Here is a 21,685-nt window from a genome sequence, read left to right on the forward strand (position 1 = left end):
ACACAGATTAAAAAAAAATAGAGGATCTGAGGAACATGATGGAATCCCAACATAGGAAACAAATGGAATCCATAAAACAGATGCAAACAGATTTCCAGGAGATTAAAAACTCCATTGAAAGTCTGCCCAGCAGAATGAACCAATGTGAGGATAGAATTTCAGATATAGAAGAAAAGATTGCAATTAGTGACCAGGAAAAGAAAAATTGCTTTAAAATTGTAAAGGAACATGAGAAATCAATCCAGCAGCTGCTGGACGATGCAAAGAAGAATAACTTAAGACTGATTGGAGTCAATGAAGAAACAGGAGAGAGTGCAGATGACATAAAAAAAACTGTTCACAGGAGTGATGGCAGAAAATTTCCCAAGGAGGGGAAAAGAACTTGACATACAGATAAGTGAGGCATATAGGACTCCAGCTAGCCTTGATCAAAAAAAATCTACACATAGGTATATAATAGGATTCCAGAAATCCAACAGAAGAACAAAATTCTAAAAGCAATGAGAGAAAAGAAACAAATCACATACAATGGAAAGCCCATCAGAATCACAGCAGACTTCTCAGTGCAAACCCTCAAGGCAAGAAGAGCTTGGAGTGATGCATTTCAAGCCCTGAAGGAAAACAGCCTCCAACCCAGATTGATGTACCCTGCAAAACTATCTTTCAAAATTGATAGAGAAATAAGATACTTTCATGATAAAGAGCACCTCAGGAACTTCATGAATATCAAACCGGCACTCCAAAAACTTTTAGACAATGCCTAGGAAAAAACAATGAGGATCACAACCCCAGGAAATCCAGCAGAATGAATCCACTGGACGTGACAAATTAAACACAAATGGGGAGAATCCAACAAAAAGAAAAAGTCATGACAAGGCTTTTAAAACTTTTAACTTCATCTCCCTAATGAGTGTATAATTCAATCTTGTTATTGTACTGATTAGTATTTTTCTGATTCTAGAGTTGCACACCTTTCCTTGTGCTGTACTGTCTATTTATCATCTTCTTATGTCTACTTTTTAATTGGGTTGTCTATTAAAGAACTCTAAGAATTCTTTATATATTCTGCTCATAGGTTATATGCATTGTAAATATGGTCTGTTTAAGGACTACTGTTCATTTTAATGAAGTCATTTAAAGTTCTAAATTTTGATGGAATCTCATTTATCAATTTTTTTCTTTTATACATCATGTCTTTTGTATCCTAGGTAGTTCTCTCCTACCCTGAATTCATAAACATTTTCCCTTATAATTTCTTCTTAAAGTTTTATACTTTTAGGCTTTCTTATTTAGGTTCATAGATTCCTTCAAGTTATTTTCATGTAGAGAAATAAAGGGTTGAGGTTAATTTTTTATATATGGATACCAGGTGTTCTAGTGCTGTTTGCTGAAAACACTATCTCTTCCTCAACTCTTGAATTGAGTTTATATTCTATAAAATGCTAATGTTAAATAATCTTTCAAAACTCAGTGGACCATATATGTGAGGTTCTATTTCTAGATTCTCTGTTTTATTCAAATGATCTATATGTCTTTCCTTACACCAACACTGCCTTGATTACTGTAGCTTTAGAAGAAGTCTTAAAATTAGGTACTAAACATTTTCCCACACTGTTTTTGTTGAGTTTTTTTTAACTTTTCTAGGTCCTTTGTACTCCTACACAACTTTTAAATTTCAATATCCAATTCTTCATTTATAACAAGTATGCACAGACCTGAATTTTTATATATACCTTGTGTTTTCTAATCCTGCTAAATTCAAGTACAAGTTCTAGGGGCTCCTAGAGATTTCTTAGTATTTTCTTTGTAGATGATCATCTCATCTACATATAAAGATTTTGCTTCTACCTTGCCAATCCTATCCTAATTGTGTCATTTTATTGCCAGACTATTTTGGCAGGGACCAGGTTTCAAAGTTTAATGGACAGATAAAGAATAAGCATATCTGCCCTTGTTCCCCACCTTAAGGAGAAAGCATTGTATCTTCTCCATTCATATAAGGCATTCTCACTGGAAGTATGGGGTACATGTCTTTAATTTGTTGAGAAGTTTCTGTTCTACTTCTAGTCTCCTGATAGCTTTTACCATGAACAGCTGTAGAATTTAGTCCAATACTTTTTTTCCAACTAGTGACAGGATCATATGGCTTTTTCCTGTCCTCTGTTAAAATGATGACTTTTGGGAGTGGATCTTCCAATGCTGAACCAACACTGCCATCCCTATAACAAAACCACTTTCTACATACTGCCAGATCTGACTTCTAAGAGTTTGTTTTGTTCAACAAATTTCTATCTATGTTCATACTTTTTTCTTCTATTATCTTTATCCAGTTTTAAGATTAGCACAATGTTGAGTTCCTAAAATGAGGGGAGAAGTGTTCCTTCTTTTTTCTGCTTTAATTGTTTGATATAATTTATCAGTTAAAATGTTTATGAGCCTGCTGTTGTCATATAGGTAGGTTTTCAAGCTAGGAATATACTTTCATTAATAGGTGCTACTCAAATTTTATATTTCCTCCAGAGTTAGTTTCATTAATTTGTCTTCCAAGGTACTTCTTAGAAATTGTCAAATTTATTTCAAAACAGATTTTTGTAATATGCTTTCTATATCCTTTTAAATTCTGTAAAATCTGTGATAATGTCTCCTAGATCTTGATATTGTGATTTTTAAAGTATATAATTGATATTGTGTAACAGGAAGAAAAGGTCTAAAGGTGCAGGGGAAGTGGGAGGGGTGGGGGAAAGGAAAAAAGGGAAAAGAAAAAATATGAGAAAAGGAAAAAAATGGAAACAAAGTCTTTGCAAATAGGGAAGGGTGGAGGGGGTGACGGGGTGGGGCAAGGGAAGGGGAAAAAAAAGAACCAAGATACTCATGTAATGGTACAAGGTCCCAATGATGAATGTAACTGTATTTTATACCTAAAATGTACCAATAAAAAAAAGAAAGACAAACTAGAGACATTTACAGCTAAATGGATGCATATTGAGGCCATACTCTTAAGTGAAATAAATAGGACACATATGTGTAAATACTGAATAGTTTCTCTAATGTGAGAAACTGGAAGTGCAAATAAGGATTAAAACAATTAAAATGAATAATTGACAATCTGAAATAGGAAGAAAGATCCAAAGGGGTAGGGGAAGTGGAAGGGGAAGGGGAAAGGAAAGAAGGAAAAGGAAAAATTATGAAAAAAGAAAATAATGGAAACAAAGTCTATGTAAATAGGGAAGGGTGGATGGGGTGAAGGGAGGACAGGTAATGGGGAAAAAATAAGAACCAAGATACATCATGTACAGGTACAAGCACCCAGTAATGAATGTAAACGTATTGTATACCTAAAATGTACCAATAAAAGAATTTAAGCAGAAAGAAAGAAAGAAAGAAAGAAAGAAAGAAAGAAAGAAAGAAAGAAAGAAAGAAAGAAAGAAAGAAGAAGAAAGAAAGGAAGGAAGGAAGGAAGGAAGGAAGGAAGGAAGGAAGGAAGAAAGAAGGAAGGAAAGAAAGGGGCTTCCTATTATGTCCTCAGAGTGCAGAAGAGTTGCCCTTGGCAAACGGTACAGAAAGATAGGAAAAAGAGCAAGCTAGTTAAGGAGGTAAAGTGAGCGGTTGAACACACATAGACTTTGGAATCAGACAGGTCTGGGGTCAAATCCTAGTTCTCCTATTTGTGAGTTATTTTCCCTGTGCAAGTGAGTCTCAATTTTGTTATCCGTAATGGGAATGACGATAACATCTATCCTGAAGTACTGTTATGATGTGCAGATAAGATAGTCAATAAACAGGAAATGTTACCATCACAGAAAGACCTGAGCCCAGGCAAACAGCTAGAGGGAGCCCGGCCTGGATTAGCGAGAAGTGACTCCCAGTCTGAGTCAGAGGAAATGGGGGCTCCTCAGTAATGCACAAATAAGGACTTCCATCTACTGAGGGCTTGTTGTGTGCCACCAGCTGCCTAAAGAGCAAGTCAATCTTCACAGCATCCTTGAAAGTGAAGCCTATCATCCTACTTCACAGATGAAGAAGCCGAGGTTCTAAGAAGTCAAACGATTTGCCTGTGGTCACTCCACCAATGTCAAATCCAGGACCTGCAGGCTTTACTACCCTTCTATATTAAGATAACAGTTATGCATTTAGGATGAAGGAACTAATGTCTTACATAACAAGATGTCACGTGGAACTTCTCCTGGTATCCTGCAAGTCACAGCTCAGGCTCCAAAGCTAAAGGCAGTGCATCCCCATTTGGAAGAAGAGGGCCAGTCCACCCCTGCAGGACTTGCTGGAGGTGGCAAAACTGCTTTGGAACCTCAAACACCACTCCCACTGCCCACCACAACCAAGTGATGAGTAGGACTGGGGCAAGGGATACTCAGAGAGATGAGGCAATGAGGAATGGACCGTCAGACCCGCAGAAGGGGTAGAGATAGCTGAGCCCATGGAGGACACGGATGTCCTTTCCCTTCCATCTCACCTCTCCACCCATCCCTGTAGGAGCCAGAACCAGCCTCCAGTCAGTGCAAAAGGTTTGGACTTACCCTGAACTGGAGGAAGGAGGGAACAAACACTTCGAATTTGGAAAAAAATTTAGATGGATTGTGATCAGATGAGAAATTTTGAATAGCTCATAGTGATGGAGAAAGCTATTGGATGTACACATGAGGTCCTCCAGAGAAAGTCCTCCCCATTGAAGGGGAGTTGGGAAAAAATTAGTCATTCTTCTTGGTACCCCACCACATCCAACCAGATCAATAAGCAGGTTGCATTCAGAAATGAGGCCACTAGAGCAGGCCACATACACACAGCACCAGGGAGGGCAAGGACAAAGGGACCCAAACCAGACTGCAGCTGGGCTTTTCTCTCATCTTCCCTTGGAAATCATTCTTTTCAGTTTATTTGGAAAGGGACAGGGGAGACCCATCTCAGAATGCACTGATATGGCACTTCAGAACAATTAGATATAATTACCATTGTATTAGCTACATAGTAAGCTGTGCATAATTTTCATTTCAAGGCATGGTTCAAACACTACTCAAAAGTCTGAGTTTTTTTTAAAACAACAAAAACAAAATATCCACATATTTTGTTGTGTAGACATATTTTTATTGGGTAGGCCATAACAGACCAGATTCTGGACTCTGGAAAAAACCCAGTCAGCACCAGCAGCTGTCACCATACAGTGGTTCATTTTATCAAAGGACTCTAAATAAGAGACACTTAAACATGACTTCTCTCCACCTTGAAGTGAAATCTTCACACTCAAGCTCCTGTCTCACATGGAAAATGCCAGTATCAAACATCCACTGACACCCACTCTCCCCTGACATCCTGCTACATTTGGAGGGTCAGAAAGCATCTGCAAGTTAACACATTAGAAAGCAAATTTGTGATGTCTGTCCCCGGATCTCTGCATGCTGCAGAGATGCCACCTGGTGCCACCTGGTCCCAAAGACTGCTCTTCCCTCATCCCTTCCCTCCTTTCCATGCTGTTGTTTGCGATGTCCAAATACTTACAGGAGTGGTAACAATGCCCATCAGTATGACCTGGGCCAGCCACCCTCAGCTCTCCAGCTTCCCAGCTGCTCTCCCTGTACCAACTGTTGCCACCAACCCCAGTCTACTCCATGAGGTCACATGGTCCTAGAGAGTGTAAATTCGATCATGCCCTCCCTCTGCTCAGAGTACACCCACCCTCCTCCATACTTTCCCATCAGGCTTAGAGGGAAACCAACATTGCTTCCCATGGCCTGCTGTGTCCTCCCTGACCTGGCCAGCTCTCTGCCACTACCTATCCCCTTCTCCTTGCTTACTCTGGGCCACCACATTGGCCTTCCCTGCATATCTGGTGCCTTTCAGTGCTGGGGTTTTGTACTTACTCTTTCTTCCCAGCATGCTCTTTCCCCGCATGTTCTCTGCCATCCTCCCCACCTCGCACGTCTCTGCTGAAAAGTCACCTTCTCAGAGAGGCCTTTGCCACCATCTCACATAGAACAAAGCCCCCGGCGACCCTCCTTTCTCCTGTAGTTTTCTTCACAGCACTGGTCACCGCCTGACATTATCATGGAAATCTCCTTCTTTCTGCATCATCACCTCCCGCCACCACTAGAACATTCACAAGCTCCCTGTTTCACAAGCTCACAGTTTCTGCATCTCCATCACTCCATCTCCACAGCCAGGCTTCAAGCCAGCTCTCAAAATATATGTCTGTGGTGTGTGAAAGCGGAAAGGTTCTGTTTGTGGTAAAATGAGGGCTTCCTATTTTAATGAGGTGTGTGTGACTACAGGTAAATTGGAGTCCTGGTCTCAGATCTCCATTCAGGGACTGACTGACCCACTGGCCAGATCTCAGTGGCTGGGTCCTGAGGACCCACAGACAAATGGATATAAGTAGAATCTGAAGTCAAGAACTTTCTTTCTGGCTTCATGTGAGTGATTCAGCAGAGAACAACAAGCTTTCTTAACTATAAACTGACCCACCCTTGTATCATTCTGGTTACAGGCACAGAAACCACTACCAAAACAGTAACAGCCATGAAAAGTAATAAGACTGAGGCCTGCTTCATGTTTAGCCTCCTTCTTCAGTTGCTTCCTTGATGTGAAAGCAGGCTTGCATGCCTTCCACCCTTGAATGCTGAGGGTGGAACAAAACAACTCAGCCCTAAGAAGGGAAACTGACAAGCATCTTTTGAGTTCTCCAAAGGGCATCTGTACTTCCAAAGTCAATTCAGACTTCCGTACTGTAAGAGATGAATAAAAATGCAAGCCACTATTTTGTATCCAATAGAAAATTTTTACTTTATTTGTACTTTTAAACATTTATTTATGTTTTCAGTTTTTACTGTTTATTAGTACATTTGCATTATATAACAATTACATTCCTTGTGGGGAGTTGGTCCATGTATCTAACACATCTTCATTCTTTTTTCATCCCCTTTCCTTCCTTTCCCTTCCTCCTCCATCTCTTGATCCCCTTCCCATTTGAAAAAGATCTGTCTTCCTAGTTCCTTTTATCTATCATTGATTTTGCTCTTTATTTATATTTTGGGATTCTCATATAAAAGAAACTACATGACATTTAAGCTTGGGTGTCTGCTTTATTTCACTAAAATTATGATCTCAAAGTGTATCCATTTCCCTACATATGTCTCAAATCTATCCTTCTTTATGGCAAAATAGTACTCCACTGTGTATAAATACCATGTTTTCTTTATCCATTCAGCTATGATGGACATATGGGCCACTTCCAAGATTTAGCTATGATGAATTGTGCTGCTATAAACATGGGTATACATATAGTATTGTAACATGATGTCTTTAACTCTTTCAGGAAATTATCTAAAGGGGAATAGCTGGGTCAAATGGAATTTCTAGATTTAGTTTTTTGAGGGATCTCCATACTAATTTCCACAGTAGTTGTACTAGTTTACATTCCCACCAAAGGTGTATAAGGGTTCCTTTTTCCCCATAGCATTGCCAGCATTTATTTGATTTCTTCATGACAGCCATTCTTTCTGGGGGTAAAATGGAACCTCAGTGTTGTTTTAATTTGCATTTCTCCAATGGCCAGAGATGTTGAACACTTTTTCATATATATACTGGCCATTTGTACTTCTTTTGAGAAATTCAATTCAATTCAGTTGCCCAGTTTTTTACTGGATCTTTCACTTTGGGAAGTCTAATTTTTTTTGAGTTCCTTATATATTCTAGATACTACTCCTCTATTTAATAAATAGCTGACAAAAGTTTTTCTCATTCTGTAAGTTGTCTCTTCACTCTGCTGGTTATTTCCTTCTCAGTACAGAAGTTTTTTATTTGATATGAGCCCATCTGTTGATTCTTGGTACTATTTCTTGTGCAACTAGGCTTCTGTTCAGAAAGTCCTTGACTACACCTATGTCTTCAAGAGTTTTATCTATTTTACATTCCTGCAGATTGTTTCTGTTTTAAGATTTAGATCTATGATCTATTTTTATTTTAGTTTAGTATATGGTGAAATGTATGGGTCTAGATTCAATCTTCTGTATATGAATAGCCAATTTTTCCAGCACTATTTATTAAAGATTTTTCCTCCAGTGAATGTTTCTGGCCCCTTTGTCAAAGATCACATGGCTGAGTGTGTCTAGAGTTGTTTCTCTATTTTGTTCCACTGATCCACATGTTTGTTTTTCTGCCAGTACCATGCTGTGTTTATCACTGTAGCTTTGTAACATAACTTCAAATCTGGGACTATTATGCCTTCTGCTTTGCTCTTGTTACTCAAGGTTGCTTTTGCTATTGTGAGTCTCTTCTGATCCCATGTGAATTTTAGGATTGTTTTCTCTGTTCTGTGAAGATTGCTGTTGATATTTTACTTGGGATGGAGTTAAATCTATATCAGTTTTGGAAGTATGGCCATTTTGATAATATTGGCTCTGCCTATCCAGGAACAGAGAATATTTTTCCATTTTCTGATGTTCTCTTCAATCTCGTTTTTCAAAGTACTGTAGTTTTCATTGTAGAGGTCTTTCAGTTCCTTGATTAGGTTAATTCATAGGTATTTACTTTTTCTGGATGCTATTGCAAAAAGTAGTGTTTCTCTAATTTCTCAGTGGGTTTATTACACTCAGTGAGTATACAGGAATGCTACTGATTTTTGTATGTTGACTTTATATCCTGCTACATACTAAATTTTGTTGTTAATTTTAGTAGTCTATTGGTTCTACTATGTAAAGCATCATGTCATCTGTAAATAATGATAATTGGACTTTTTTCTTTCCTATACATACTTCTTTTATTTCTTTCTCTTGCCTTATTGCTCTGACTAATGTTTCAACTACTATCTTGAACAGGAGTGGTGATAGTGTAATCCTTGTCTTATTCCTGATTTTGGAGGGAAAGATTTCAGTTTTTCCCCATTTGATGTGATGTTGCCCACTGGCTTGTCATAAATGGCTTTTATCAGATTGAGATAAGGTCTTTTATCCCTGTTTTCTTCTTCAGGGTTTTTATCATGAATGTTGAATTTTTTCAAAGGCTTTTCTGCATCTACTGAGATGATCATGTGGTTTTTGTTCTTGCTTCTGTTTATGTGATGAATTACATTTATTGATTTGTATATGTTAAATTTTCCTTGTGTCCCTGGAATGTAGCCTACTTGACTGTGATGCATGATCTTTTTTGATGATTTCTTGAATTCTGTTTGCCAATGTCTTGTTGAAGATTTTTATGTCTATGCTCATTGAAGATTGAAAGCCATTATCTTTGTATTTAAATAAAATCAGTCACCAGGGCGGCCCCACTGAAAGTGCACTAGGAGTAGGGAGCAGAGCCTGGAGATAAGACGTTCTTGACAGCCAATGACCTCTGGCTGCAGGTAAGCACTCACAGGGTACGTGCAGATACCAGCTCAGCCATAGATCCAACCACTGCATTCAGCCTGCACCAGAAACTCATACTTTGTTGAAATCTGCACCAAGCACTTCACAAACTAACATGTTTTCACAGACATTATTATACATCCAGGAGGGAAATAATAAAATCCTCAAACTATTAACATGTATGTTTTTATACAATGTTAAAATAGAGAATCAGGTTGAACTCATTCTTTAAAACAGTTGCTGATATGTGTCTTGAGTCCATTTAATGCACCGTTTGGTGACATCATTCAGTAAAAGCACCTTCCCAGATTCACTGCCTCTTTTATCACAAATTAGTTTCTACCGTGTGTGCACTGCCCGAGAGATTTAACCATCTTTTTCTCATTTGTCAGTTTCATCTTCCAGGAACAAGCTAAGGCTGCTTTTAAAAGAAGCACTGAGAAAATGTATATTTGCCTTTTAGATTTAGATGTGAATTTTAGAAATTAGAGCTTGATTTTTAAAAAAAGAAGAAAGGAAAAAAAACCTCCCTGGTGATGCCACTGCCCCCACCAGGCAGCACTTAGCAGAGGAGCTGTCCTGTGCCAGTCAGTAATTGCCACAACTACATTGCATGACAAGCCACCTGAAACTTAGCAGCTTCCAACAACAGCCACTTGCTCTGCTCATGTGTTGCCTATGGGTTAGCTTCAGCATGGCCCTTCTGATCTGCAGAAACACTGGGTCCAATCTGTGTTTCTTCTGAGGTGGGCTGAAAGGACAGAGACTTTGTAGGGCATGCAGTTCATGGGGCAATCACCAAAACATAAGCTCTTTGAAGCCCTCTAACTCTCTACTGGCCAAACCAAGTCGTAGGGTTGAGCCAACTTCATGGAAAGAGGCAGAGCGCCTTCCCCTTACTGAAGAAGCATATGGCAGAGTGTGGGTGCATAATCTTGTTAAGAAAGAGTGAAGAATGAGATCATAAATTGAAATTACTCCAGTCCCCAGTGAATCCTGGTGTCATGTGGGAGTGTGAGAGATCCCTGCTCCACCTCTGTAGAATGGAGAAGACAATGCTTTCCAGAACTGACATGACTTGCCCAGAGTCTCATGGTGAACCAGCAGTGGAGACAGAGTACCAGGCTTCAGATCGGACAGCCCTGAAGGCTGCCAAGGGCTTGGCCAAGTCGCTTCCCCTCAGAGTACTTCAAGTGCTTCCTGTACACCATGCATGGGATGTTGTACCATACCAGAGCTGAGCTCTAACGTCTCATGCCCTCTGAACTCACTCATCCATTCAACAAATGTTTAACCTGCCACATGCAGGGCTCTGTATTAGATTTCCAGGGCAGCAACTTAACTGCTGGAAAAATCTTCCCTTTATTCAGCCCCTCTGTAAGTCTGCCTCTGAGCTCTGCCCTGGGAGAGTCCACAGGAGGGCCTTGGAGACTCCCCTCTGTCACAGTCACTTGCTTCTGCTGGCTGAGCTCTCAGTGCCACCCACCACTCCCCCTTCATTCATATAGTCACTGCTTTCTTGCTCTTCCAGCATACTTTCCCTGTTCCCAAACCACTGACTCCCTGCCTCCTCCCTCAGTCTCAGCATGTAACCTTGCCTTCTACACCATGGTAAAAGTCAAAGCCCTCAGACAAGCAATCCCTGTCTTCTTGCTCTCCTGCCTACACATCCATCTTCCCTGTCCCCTCCCAACTCCCCTGGCTCCTCTCAAGACTCAGCCTCTGTACCCCTCTGTTCCCCTGCCTCTGTACCCCTCCCAGGATACTCCTGCCACCTGGACATCAGACCTCTCCCCTCCCACCTTCTCCAGAGTTCACATCATTGCTTTCTCTTTTTCTCCACTGCTCCCTGTCAATTAGATCATGACCGTCAGTATTTAAGTATGTTCACATTTTTTACAACTTAAAAATAAAATCCTCTCCTCGATCTAACAACCCCTTCCAGCTGCCAGTGAATTTTCCTTCTCTCCTTGCCATGATATTGCTAAAGTCACCCCTGGCCTCCTGTCACTTAATCCAACAGACATATGCTCCTGCTGGCCCTCCTCCTGGACCACCCTCTCCTATTGGGCTTTAGAGAGGCCACCTCATCCTAAATTTCCTTCTGGCTTTCCTGCTTGGTCCATTTCAGAAGATCTTCTTCTTCACAACCCCTAAACACCATGGTTCCAGAGAGCCCAGTGCAAGGGCTTCTCCTCTTCTCCCCAACCCATCTCATCTCTGATGACTCTCATTCATTATTTTGACCCAGCCCTTCCTGCCACACCTCAGACCTGCTTGACATCTGCTTTTACATATCTCTAAGTTAATACGCTACTCCTCTCTTCTAATCTGAACCAACTGAGAGAAAGGTACAGGAATCCCATAAGAGGAAAGAAAACTGTTGGCTTATCACTGGTGAATCAGAACTGAAAAAGCAGCTTGGATAGATAGCCACAATTCTGCCTACTAAGATTTACTCCAGTGCAAGTCCTTGGAGTGATCCATCCAGGTGAGCACTTGGGAGAGTTGGTCAAACAATCCTGCAGAACCACATCTGTATGCCTTTGAGCCACAGCCACGAGAATAAAGAGTCCAAGCTCTGGAGAGGCTCTCAGGCTGGGCCTGAACTCAGCATACTTTCCACATGGAAGAGGGAGCAGAGCAGAACCCATCATGTTACAGACATGCAGAGCCTGGTGAGAATGACAAGATGCCAGGGCTGCCCTTGCCCGTGGGAGGGAGTTCCCTTTCCTTACATCAGCATGGAAGGAACAAAAAGGTGTGCAAAATCCAATGCATGATCTTTCCTAAACCTGGTCATCTTCCGAGGTTCCCTATCTAGGGTGGCACCAGCATCCCCACGTGGCACTATCAGGAGTCAGTCCATGGGGGCAGGCCTCACTCACCAACTATGCTTTACCAACTTCATCCTCAGTATTTCGATCTCCTTCATTCCCACCCTTTCCCATTCTCTTAACTGACACAATTCCATAGCCCACTGCATGGCCTTATAACCACCCAGTCCCTAAGCTGTCACCACATTTGGACCAAAATGACCTTCTCCCAAACGATTCTGTACTTGCCACCATCTGGCTTAAAACCTTCAGCCTTTTCCATGTTCCTAGGATAAACACCCAAATCTCTGGTGCAAGTAAGGCAGGGTATGGGTTGCCCCATGCCTCTGCCCAGCTGCAGTCAATTCCCCATATCCTGCTGTGACCTCAGATCTCCTGTCCCTTCCCCCACATCTGACCCCTCTTGGCACAGGCCTTCATATGTGCACTCTCTCCGCCCAAAGTCTCCTCTATCGTCTTTCCCCCTCGTTCACTCTTGGCTACCTTCAAATCTCACCTCGAGTATCATCCACTGGGCAGCGTTCTCTGGAAGTCCTGTCATCTCCAAATCCAGATATTATAATGCAGTAGACATGTCCTTAACCCTAGTCCCTAGGAGTCCACCTCAACTATGTCACTATTTACCCATATGGGGGTTCATTGGCGTTGGCCACTCTCACTTTCCATAAGCCACATGACCTCAAGGGTGTGGCTGCCAAATCCAACTTTTTATTCTATCATTCACCACACCAAAAGGCACAGAGTGGACCTCAGTAAATGCTTGAATGAATCTCTTCTGGACCAAGCACACACTCTCTCTCTCTCTCTCTCTCTCTCTCTCTCTCTCTCTCTCTCTCTCTCTCTCCCCTCTCTCTCTCTCTCCTCTCTCCTCTCTCGTCCTTTAACTTTCTTTTCTTCCTCTCACCCTCCCAAAGATTCCTATTTTGCCCAAATTCCTCGATCCAAAACTTTTGCGGCCACAGCGCCACCTAGAGTCCACCGGTGAGATGGGCCGACGCCAGAGCAGTTAACTGCTGTCCAGCCCAGCCCAGCCCAGTTCTGCCTCTGGCTCTGCCAGCTCTGCCCCGTATTCTGGACTCCCTTCTGGATCTTCACACCTCAGTTTCTCGCTTTCGAGACATCAGCACGTACAAGGCGTCAACAAAGACTTGTAGCTTTGAGGAACCCATGTGAGGAAATACGTATTTCTCTTGTCCAAAACTACCAGTGCACCTTTAGAAATCACAAGCTTTATTCTGCAGTTTGAAACCTGCCCTAAAGATCTCAGAATCTCTGTCACCTCGTTATGGGTGGAGCTTCGTGCATAGGGATGCTCAGAGAGTCGCTGCAAGTACATAGAAACAACCTACCTGCCTCACCATAGAAGGCTGGCACACAAATACTATGCAGCCACTAAAAATAATTCATGTAAACATTTTACATGTGATGATTCACTGGTAAGCCAATTTGTCTAAATTGTTATCTCAGCTATGTGAAATATCAATACATGTGTGGAAAAATTATAAGATAATACCTTCAAATACTCTTAGTGGTTGTTCTAGGGGATTTCTTCTTTATCAAAACTTCTTCAATGATCATATTTCTCCTTTATAATAAGATGCTAGTATGTCTGAAAATTACTAGAATAATCTAAAAGAAAAGAAATATGGAAATGTAGAATAAATCTGAATTAAAATGGTTCTCTGAATATTGTATAAAACTTCTCACACCCTTGATCCCAGCATCACACACTTAATCTCAACATCACACGCTCTAGATCCTGCCACTTCTGAAAGGTCCCACCTATGACCATGTGAGCCTTTGAAAAGACATCTAGATACAACCCCTAACACAAGGGAACATACTTTTTAATTGATGGGAAGGAGCCAGTGAAGGTGTTGAAGATACACGAGGGAGAGTAGATGATGAATGGCATTTGGACTCGGAGCAGGCTTGAAGGGAGGAGAAACAGAGGACAAGGGGAAGGTGGGATTATACAGGGAAGGATGCCCCTTGCAGTGTCAGAGAAAGGAGGAAATATAAAGGCAGATTTGATGGCTGGAAACCACCCTCTAACCCCCTGCCAAGCCAAAAGCTGAGCATCTAGACTTTAGACAAGTCCTAGAACAAGGAAGATTTCAATAAATGCTGTATATGCACTTACCTCCACGCTTCTGTCTCATAACTTGGCATATCACATTCAAATCATTTATTTCTATAGTGATCTCTCCACTAGACTATCATCCCTTGGGAGCAGAAATAATATGTGATTTATCTCTGTTTCCCCACCATCCAATATAAAGCCAAAAAATACATTAGCATCATGGATTCCTTGGAGGATGCTGATAGACGAGATTTTAAAGAATCTAATGGATAATGCTTACCTGTTGTCTAAAAGCTATACTGAAATAAAATGTCAAAAACAGACACCTGACTTCCCATCCCCTCTCTCTTTCTCTCTTTTTCTCTCTCCCTCCCTCTTTCCTTCCCCCTTGCCCTTCCTTGAATATATACAGCCACAGAAGTAGTCACTCTAATATTATTTGACTTATTCAAGAGCATAGAAAAAAATGAGAGCTTCAAAAAATTTTTAAAGGAAACCATAACATTTTTAGAAACTCTAATGATCATTGCACAAAAGAAAGAAAAGACAGTTTAAGGAAATCTCACTTTGAGATTCAGATGCAAAATTCTTAGTAAAATATTAACAAACAGGATCCAGAAGAATATTCACAGGATCAACTATTTCCAAGTGGCATTTCTTCCAGGATGCAAGGATAAATTAATATTAAGCATCCTACTAAGCCAGGCACAATGGGACATGACTGTAGTCCCATCTACTTGGGAAGCTGAGGCAGGAGGATCACTTGAGCCCAAAATTTGAAGTCAGCCTGGGAATATAATGAAACCTGGTCTCAAAAAATAAAATCCTATTATTCTTCATCATATAAAGAGACAAGAAGAAAAATAGTATAATGGTCCCCATGGACAGTTATAAAACATTTGATAGAATTCAACCACTATTCTTGATTTAAAAATAAAAATAAAACAAAACAGAATGGAAATTTATGGATGTTCCTGAACATATCTTTGGAAAAAGGAAAAGCAGTATCATTTTCTCGGAAGTATTAGGAAGAAGATAAAAAGGCCTACTACTACACTGTTGTCTACTCTTATTCTGGAGATACCTTTTGCTTATTCCTCGTGCAGGAAGCCCAATTAGAGTGACATGCTGGCCTCCCTCACACTCCACTCCAGGAAAACTGGGTTTGAGATCCTTCTTGGGAAGAACTCACACACAGAGTGCACACATTCCCCTCTGTACTCATCCCATACATACCTCAGTCTTAAGGAAGCAGCTGTAGACTACATCACTACCCAGGAGTGTCCACCCCTCTCATGGTGCCATGATTGGGTAAGTCAGCATGAGAAACCCCGCTGATTCCACAGATGCAAGCCACCTTCTCTGATAACTAGTCCTCATCACTGCAACTATTGATAGCTGATCATTTTAGCTTTGTTACCTCATCTCCACTGGTTTGGAACTTGAGCAGGGAGGAAGGGAGTTGTTATTAGATCCCAGCAAGGGCCCACCAGTACTATCCAATGCAGTAAGACAAGACAATAAAGGAAAAAAAAACAAGAAATATAAGATATAAAAAAAATAAAAAGGAGGAATAAATAAAACCCAAGAGTAAATCAACCAGAGAGCTCAGGGAGTTCAGTAATTCAGCTGGGTACTAAATAAGTAGCTCCAATATATACAAATAGCATTCAATTAGAAGACACATTATAATAATAAGAGGGCTTATAGTAAAACAATAAAGATGAAATACCTAGGAATAAACTCAACTAGAAACGTGCGTGATCTATGTGAAGAAAACTTTAAAATGCTCCTGATAGACACAAAAACAGACTTGAACAAAGGGAAGGGCAGACGGTGCTCCTGGGTGGGAAGACATGGCAGCATAAAGATGTCAGTTCTCCCCTGGTTAATGTAAAATTGGACCCAATCCCAATGGAAGGAGCAACTGTCTTGTCTTGAACTAAGTCAAGTCTAAAGTTTATGTGGTAAGTGTGCAATGGTACTCCAGGAAAGTCGAAAAAGAAAGCATAATGAGAATTGACAAATCCTACAGTTGAAATAATATTTATAAAGTCACACTTATTAAAACAATGTGGCACTGCCACACAGACAGATGAACAGAATAAGAAGTCCAGAAAAAGACCAAAACACATACTAGAATTTACTGTATTGTGAAGCTGGCATCTCTAATCAGCAAGGGAGAGGTGAGTTATTCAATAAGTGATATGGAAATAACTGGGTAGTCTTTTGGGGAAAACTAAGATTGACTTTATCCTCAGACCTTACCCTAGGATAATTCCAAATGGATCAAAGATTTGAATGTAAAAATGCAGAGGAAGCATAGGAGGATGGTTGCATGATTTCGCAGCAAGGATGACCCTTCTAAATATGACAAAACAAGAAGTCACAAGTAAAAAAATTGATAAATTTGCCAACAAAAACTATACATTTTCTTCAATAATAAACATACTCAATAAAAGCATCAACAGAATTCTTTTGGAGCTTCACAAACTCTAAAGTTCGTATGGGAATTTTATCACATAAAAACTATTTCTAAGGAAACTACAGGCTAAATAATGAACCAGAAAAAAATACTTTGAATTCAGAATCCAGGCCAAAAGTCAATTTCCTTTAAAATGTAAGCTCTGAAAATCAATTAAAAAGATCAACACACATATCACTGTGGTATGTTTCTTTTAATTCTTTGGGGAAGATCCTCAGCAGTGGAATCGCGGGATCAAGTGGGACTTCCAGTCCTATTTCTTTGAGGTATCTCCATACTGATTTCCACAGTGGTTGCACCAGTCGACACTCCCACCAGCAGTGGAGCAGGGTTCCTCTTTCCCCACAGCCCCGCCAGCATTTGTTATTGGTTGAGTTCATGATAGCAGCCATTCTTTCTGGGGTGAGGTGGAATCTCAGTGTTGTTTTCATTTGCATCTCTCGAATGACCAGTGATGTTGAACATTTTTTCATATGTTTATTTGCTATTTCTACTTCTTTGTCTGAGAAATGTCTGTTCATTTCAGATGCCCATTTTTGCATTGGGTCTTTAAATTTGGAACATCTGATATTTTAAGTTCTTTATAAATTCTAGATAGCAGATCTTTGTCTGAGGGACAGCAGGTGAAAATTTTTTCCCACATTGTGGGTTGTATCTTCACACTGTTGATAGTTTCTCTTGCTGTCCAAAAGCTTTTTAGTAAGAAGAGATCCTACTTGTTGATTGTTTGTGCTAGTTCACGGGCAACTGAGGTTTTGTTCATAAAATCTTTTCCTACACCAATGTCTTCAACAATTCTACTTAACCTCTGTTCCAGCCGGTTCAGAATTTCTGTTTTAATATGTAGATCTTTAATCCATTTCAATTTTGGTTTAGTGCATGATGAGAGATATAGGTCTAGTTTTAATCTTTGGCAAGTTGAAACCCAATTTTTCTAGCACCATTTATTAAAGAGGCTATCTTTCCTTTAGTAAGAGTGTTTGGCTTCTTCATCGAAGACGAGATGGCTGAGTGTGTCTGGCGTTGTTTCTGCATCTTCTAATCTGTTCCACTGGTCCTCAGATCTGTTTCTTTGCCAGTACCATGCTGTTTTTATCACAGTAGATGTGCAGCATAGTTTCAACCTGGGGGTTGTAATGCTCCCTGCCATGTCTCTGTTACCTAGAATTGCTTTTGCTATTCTGGCTCTCTTCTTGTTCCAAATGAATTTTTGGATTGTTTTCTCAAGGTCCGTGAAGTATGCTGCTGGGATCTCAATTGGGATTCCATTGAATCTATATAGCAGTTTTGGGGGTATGGCCATTTTCACTATATTAATCTTTCCTACCCAGGAGCAGGGGATGTCTGTCCATTTTCTGATATCATCTTCAATCTCTCTTTTCAGAGTGCTATAGTTTTCAGAGAAGAGGTCTTTGATTTCTTTTGTTAGGTTGATTCCTAGGTATTTCAGTTTTTTGGATGCTATTGTGAAATGAATTGTTTGCCCTATTTCTCTCTCAGTGAGTCTGTTTTTCGTGTAGAGGAAAGCTATTGATTTTTGTGTATTGAACTTGTATCCAGGCACTTTACTGAATTTGATTATTAAGTCTAGAAGACTTTTGGTGGGGTTTTTGGGGTCTTCTGTATAGAGTATCATGTCATCTGCAAATAATGACAATTTGACTTGTTCATTTCCTATCTTTATTCCTTTTATTTCTTTCTCTTGTCTAATTGCTGTGGCTAATGTTTTCCAAGACTATATAGAACAGGAGTGGTGATAGTGGACATCCTTGTCTTGTTCCTGATTTTAGTGTGAAGGATTTCAGATTTTGACCATTTAGTATGATATTGGCTGCTGGTTTTTTATAGATGGCTTTTATCAGGTTGAGGTAGAGACCATCTATTCCAATTTTTGTAGGGTTTTTATCATAAATGCATGTTGGATTTTGTCAAATGCTTTTTCTGCATCTATGAAGATGATCATATGTTTTTTTATCCCTGGCTCTATTGATATAGTGTGTTACATTGATTGAATTGCCTATGTTGAACCATCCCTACATCCCTGGGATAAATCCCACTTGATCAGGGTGTATGATCTTCTTGATGATCTTCTGCATTCTGTTTGCCAGTATCTTATTAAGGATTTTTGCATCTATGTTCATTAGTGAGATTGGCCTATAGTTCTCCTTTTTGTTTGGGTCTTTCTCTGCTTTGGGGATCAAGGTGATGCTTGCTTCCGGGAATAAATTTGGGAATATTGCTTCCCTTTCAATTTCATTGACGAGTTTAAACAATAGTGGCAGTAGTTCCTCTCTAAATATCTTGTAGAATTCGGCAGTGAAGCCATCAGGACCCGGGCTTTTCTTAGTTGGTAAGTTTTTAACTACGTTTTCAATTTCATTGATTGATATTGGGTTGTTTAGAATTTTTAGGTCTTCTTGGTTAAACTTTGGTAATTCATACATATCTAGGAATCTGTCCATTTCTTCTGAGTTTCCATCTTATTGGTATATAGGTTCTCAAAGTAGGTTTTTTTTTTTTCAAAAAGTTCCCTTTATTATCTTCTATGATACAACTAACATTTCAAAAAAAATTTCTGTTTGTACATGTTTGCAGTGTATGTTTACATTCATCTTAGAGTTAGTACATGTACCCAAAATATCTTAATTTTTATTCCCCTTCCACCTGTCTAGATCCCTTTCCCACTTGCAATCAATTTATCTCCTTGTTTTCTGTGGTATTTCTTTTTTTAAATTTATACTTTGGCAGGCCGGGGATTTAGCTCTGTGCTTCCTCCGCCTGCCTCACAACCGCGAGGTCCCAAGTTTGATCCAATTAAATGATAAGATTAAAAATTTTCTCCAAAGATGGGCGACAAGAAAAAGATGTCCATTTTCATTACTTCTTTTCAAATAGTACTGGAAGCTACAACAACTGAGAGCCCAGACAGACATCATAACCCTCATGTTCAATTTTCAACAAGGGTGCCAAAACCATTCAATGGGGGAAAGGACATTCTTCAACAAATCGTGCGGCAAGTGAGGGCGGTGAGTCCCGGTTGCTCCCGGGCCGCTGGGCCGCGCGCTCTGGAGGAGGCGGGCGCGGGCCTTGAAGCAGGTATTGATGATCCTCTGGAGATCTGCTGAGTCCCTTGTGATGTCATCCTTTTCATTCCTAATTGCATGGATTTGGGCCTTTTCTTTCCTTTTCCTAGCAAAGTTGCCTAAGGGTTTGTCAGTTTTGATTATTCTTTCAAAGAACCAACTCTTGGCTTCACTGATTTTTTTGTATCATTCTCTTAGTCTCCATTGCATTGATTTCTTCTGTGATCTTTGTAATTTTCTCCCTTGTATGAGCTTTAGGTTTGTCCTGCTTTTCTTTTTCTGGAAGATTGAGGTTCAGCATCAGGTTGTTTATTTGGGCTCTCTCTGTTTTCCTAATATGAGTATTCAGTGCTATGAATTTCCCTCATAAGACTGCTTTCATTGTGTCCCGTAGAGTCTAGTATGGTGTATTGGTATTGTCATTTAACTGTAGGAACTGTCTGATTTCTTCTTTAATTTCCTCTGTGACCCATGGGTTATTCAGAAGTGTGTTGTTCAATTTCCATGTGTTAATGAAATTATTGTGGTTTCTTTTGTTATTGATCTCTAATTTCATCGCACTATGGTCCGATAATATACAGGGGATATCTTCAATTCCATTGTACTTACTTAAATATGTTCTATGAGTAAGTATGTGGTCTACTTTGGAGAATGACCTGTGTGTAGCCGAAAAGAATGTGTGTTCTGATTTTGGAGGTGGAACACTCTATAAACATCTGTTAAGTTCATTTGTTCAAGAGCTTGATTGAGTTCTAGTACTTGGTTGCTTATTTTTTGTCTAGTTGATCTGTCTATTTGTGACAGTGGGGTATTGAGGTCCCCCACTACTATTGTATTAGTGCTTACATGATTTTTCAAGTCCGTTAGTATTTGTTTTATATAGTTGGGTGCACTAGTGTTTGGTGCATAGATATTTACGATTGTCATCTCTTCCTGTTGGATTGTTCCCTTTACAAGGATGTAGTGTTTGGGGATTTAGCTCAGTTATTTCGTCTCCTGCTGCGCAAGCGCAAGGACCCGAGTTCAATCCCCGGTACCAAAAGAAAGAAAGAAAACAAGGACGTAGTGTCCTTCTTTGTCTCTCTTAATCAGTGTTGGTTTGAAATCCACTTGATCTGCAAAGAGGATAGCTACTACTGCTTTTTTTCCCCTCGCATAGAGTATTTTTTTCCACCTTTTAACTTTCAGTCTATGAGTTTCTTTTTGAACTAAGTGTGTTTCTTGTATGCAGCATACTGATGGATCTTGCTTCTTGACCCATTCTGCCAGTCTATTTCTTTTGGTTGGTGAATTGAGACCATTAACATTGATGGTTATAACTGATATGTATTGACTTAAATTGTCATGACTTTTTCTTTTGGTTGGATTCTCCCCATTTGGATTTTATTTCTTGTTGTCCCCAGTGGATTCATTCTGCTGGGCTTCCTGGGGTTTTCATCCTTGTTGTCTTTTCCTAAGATATTGTCTAAAATTTTATGGAGGGCTGGTTTGGTATTCATGAAGTTCCTGAGGTGCTCTTTGTCATGAAAGTATCTTATTTCTCCATCAATTCTGAAAGATAGTTTTGCAGGGTGCATCAATCTGGGTTGGAGGCTGTTTTCTTTTAGGGCTTGGAATTCTTCACTCCAGGCTCTTCTTGCCTTGAGGGTTTGCACTGAGAAGTCTGCTGTGATTCTAATGTGCTTTCCTTTGTATGTGATTTGTTTCTTTTCTCTCACTGCTTGTAGAATTTTGTTCTTCTGCTGAGTTTCTGGAATCTTAACTATCCTATGCCTATGTGTAGATTTTTTTTTTATTAAGGCTAGCTGGAGTCCTATATGCCTCACTTATCTGTATGTCAGGTTCTT

General features: G+C 40.0%; 1 protein-coding gene across 5 annotated transcripts in view; it reads left to right on the forward strand.

Annotated features, from left to right (window-relative positions):
• The window catches only part of Trabd2b (TraB domain containing 2B), a 273,194-nt gene that overhangs the window by 230,007 nt on the left and 21,502 nt on the right, over nucleotides 1-21,685 (forward strand). The window contains exon 8 of one of the 5 annotated variants that reach the window (XM_021247940.2): nucleotides 6,494-6,767. The exons of the other annotated variants lie outside the window; for them this stretch is intronic. Within the exon in view, the coding sequence (XP_021103599.1) occupies nucleotides 6,494-6,536 (43 nt within the window). The 3' untranslated portion in view covers nucleotides 6,537-6,767. Of the gene's footprint in view, nucleotides 1-6,493; nucleotides 6,768-21,685 lie in introns of those variants that run through there. 5 annotated transcript variants of the gene reach the window in all.

The sequence above is a fragment of the Heterocephalus glaber genome, unplaced genomic scaffold (genome assembly GCF_053883595.1).
Source record: "Heterocephalus glaber isolate CG9 unplaced genomic scaffold, H.glaber_assembly_v1.0 deba00001451, whole genome shotgun sequence".
NCBI classification, from domain to species: domain Eukaryota; kingdom Metazoa; phylum Chordata; class Mammalia; order Rodentia; family Bathyergidae; genus Heterocephalus; species Heterocephalus glaber.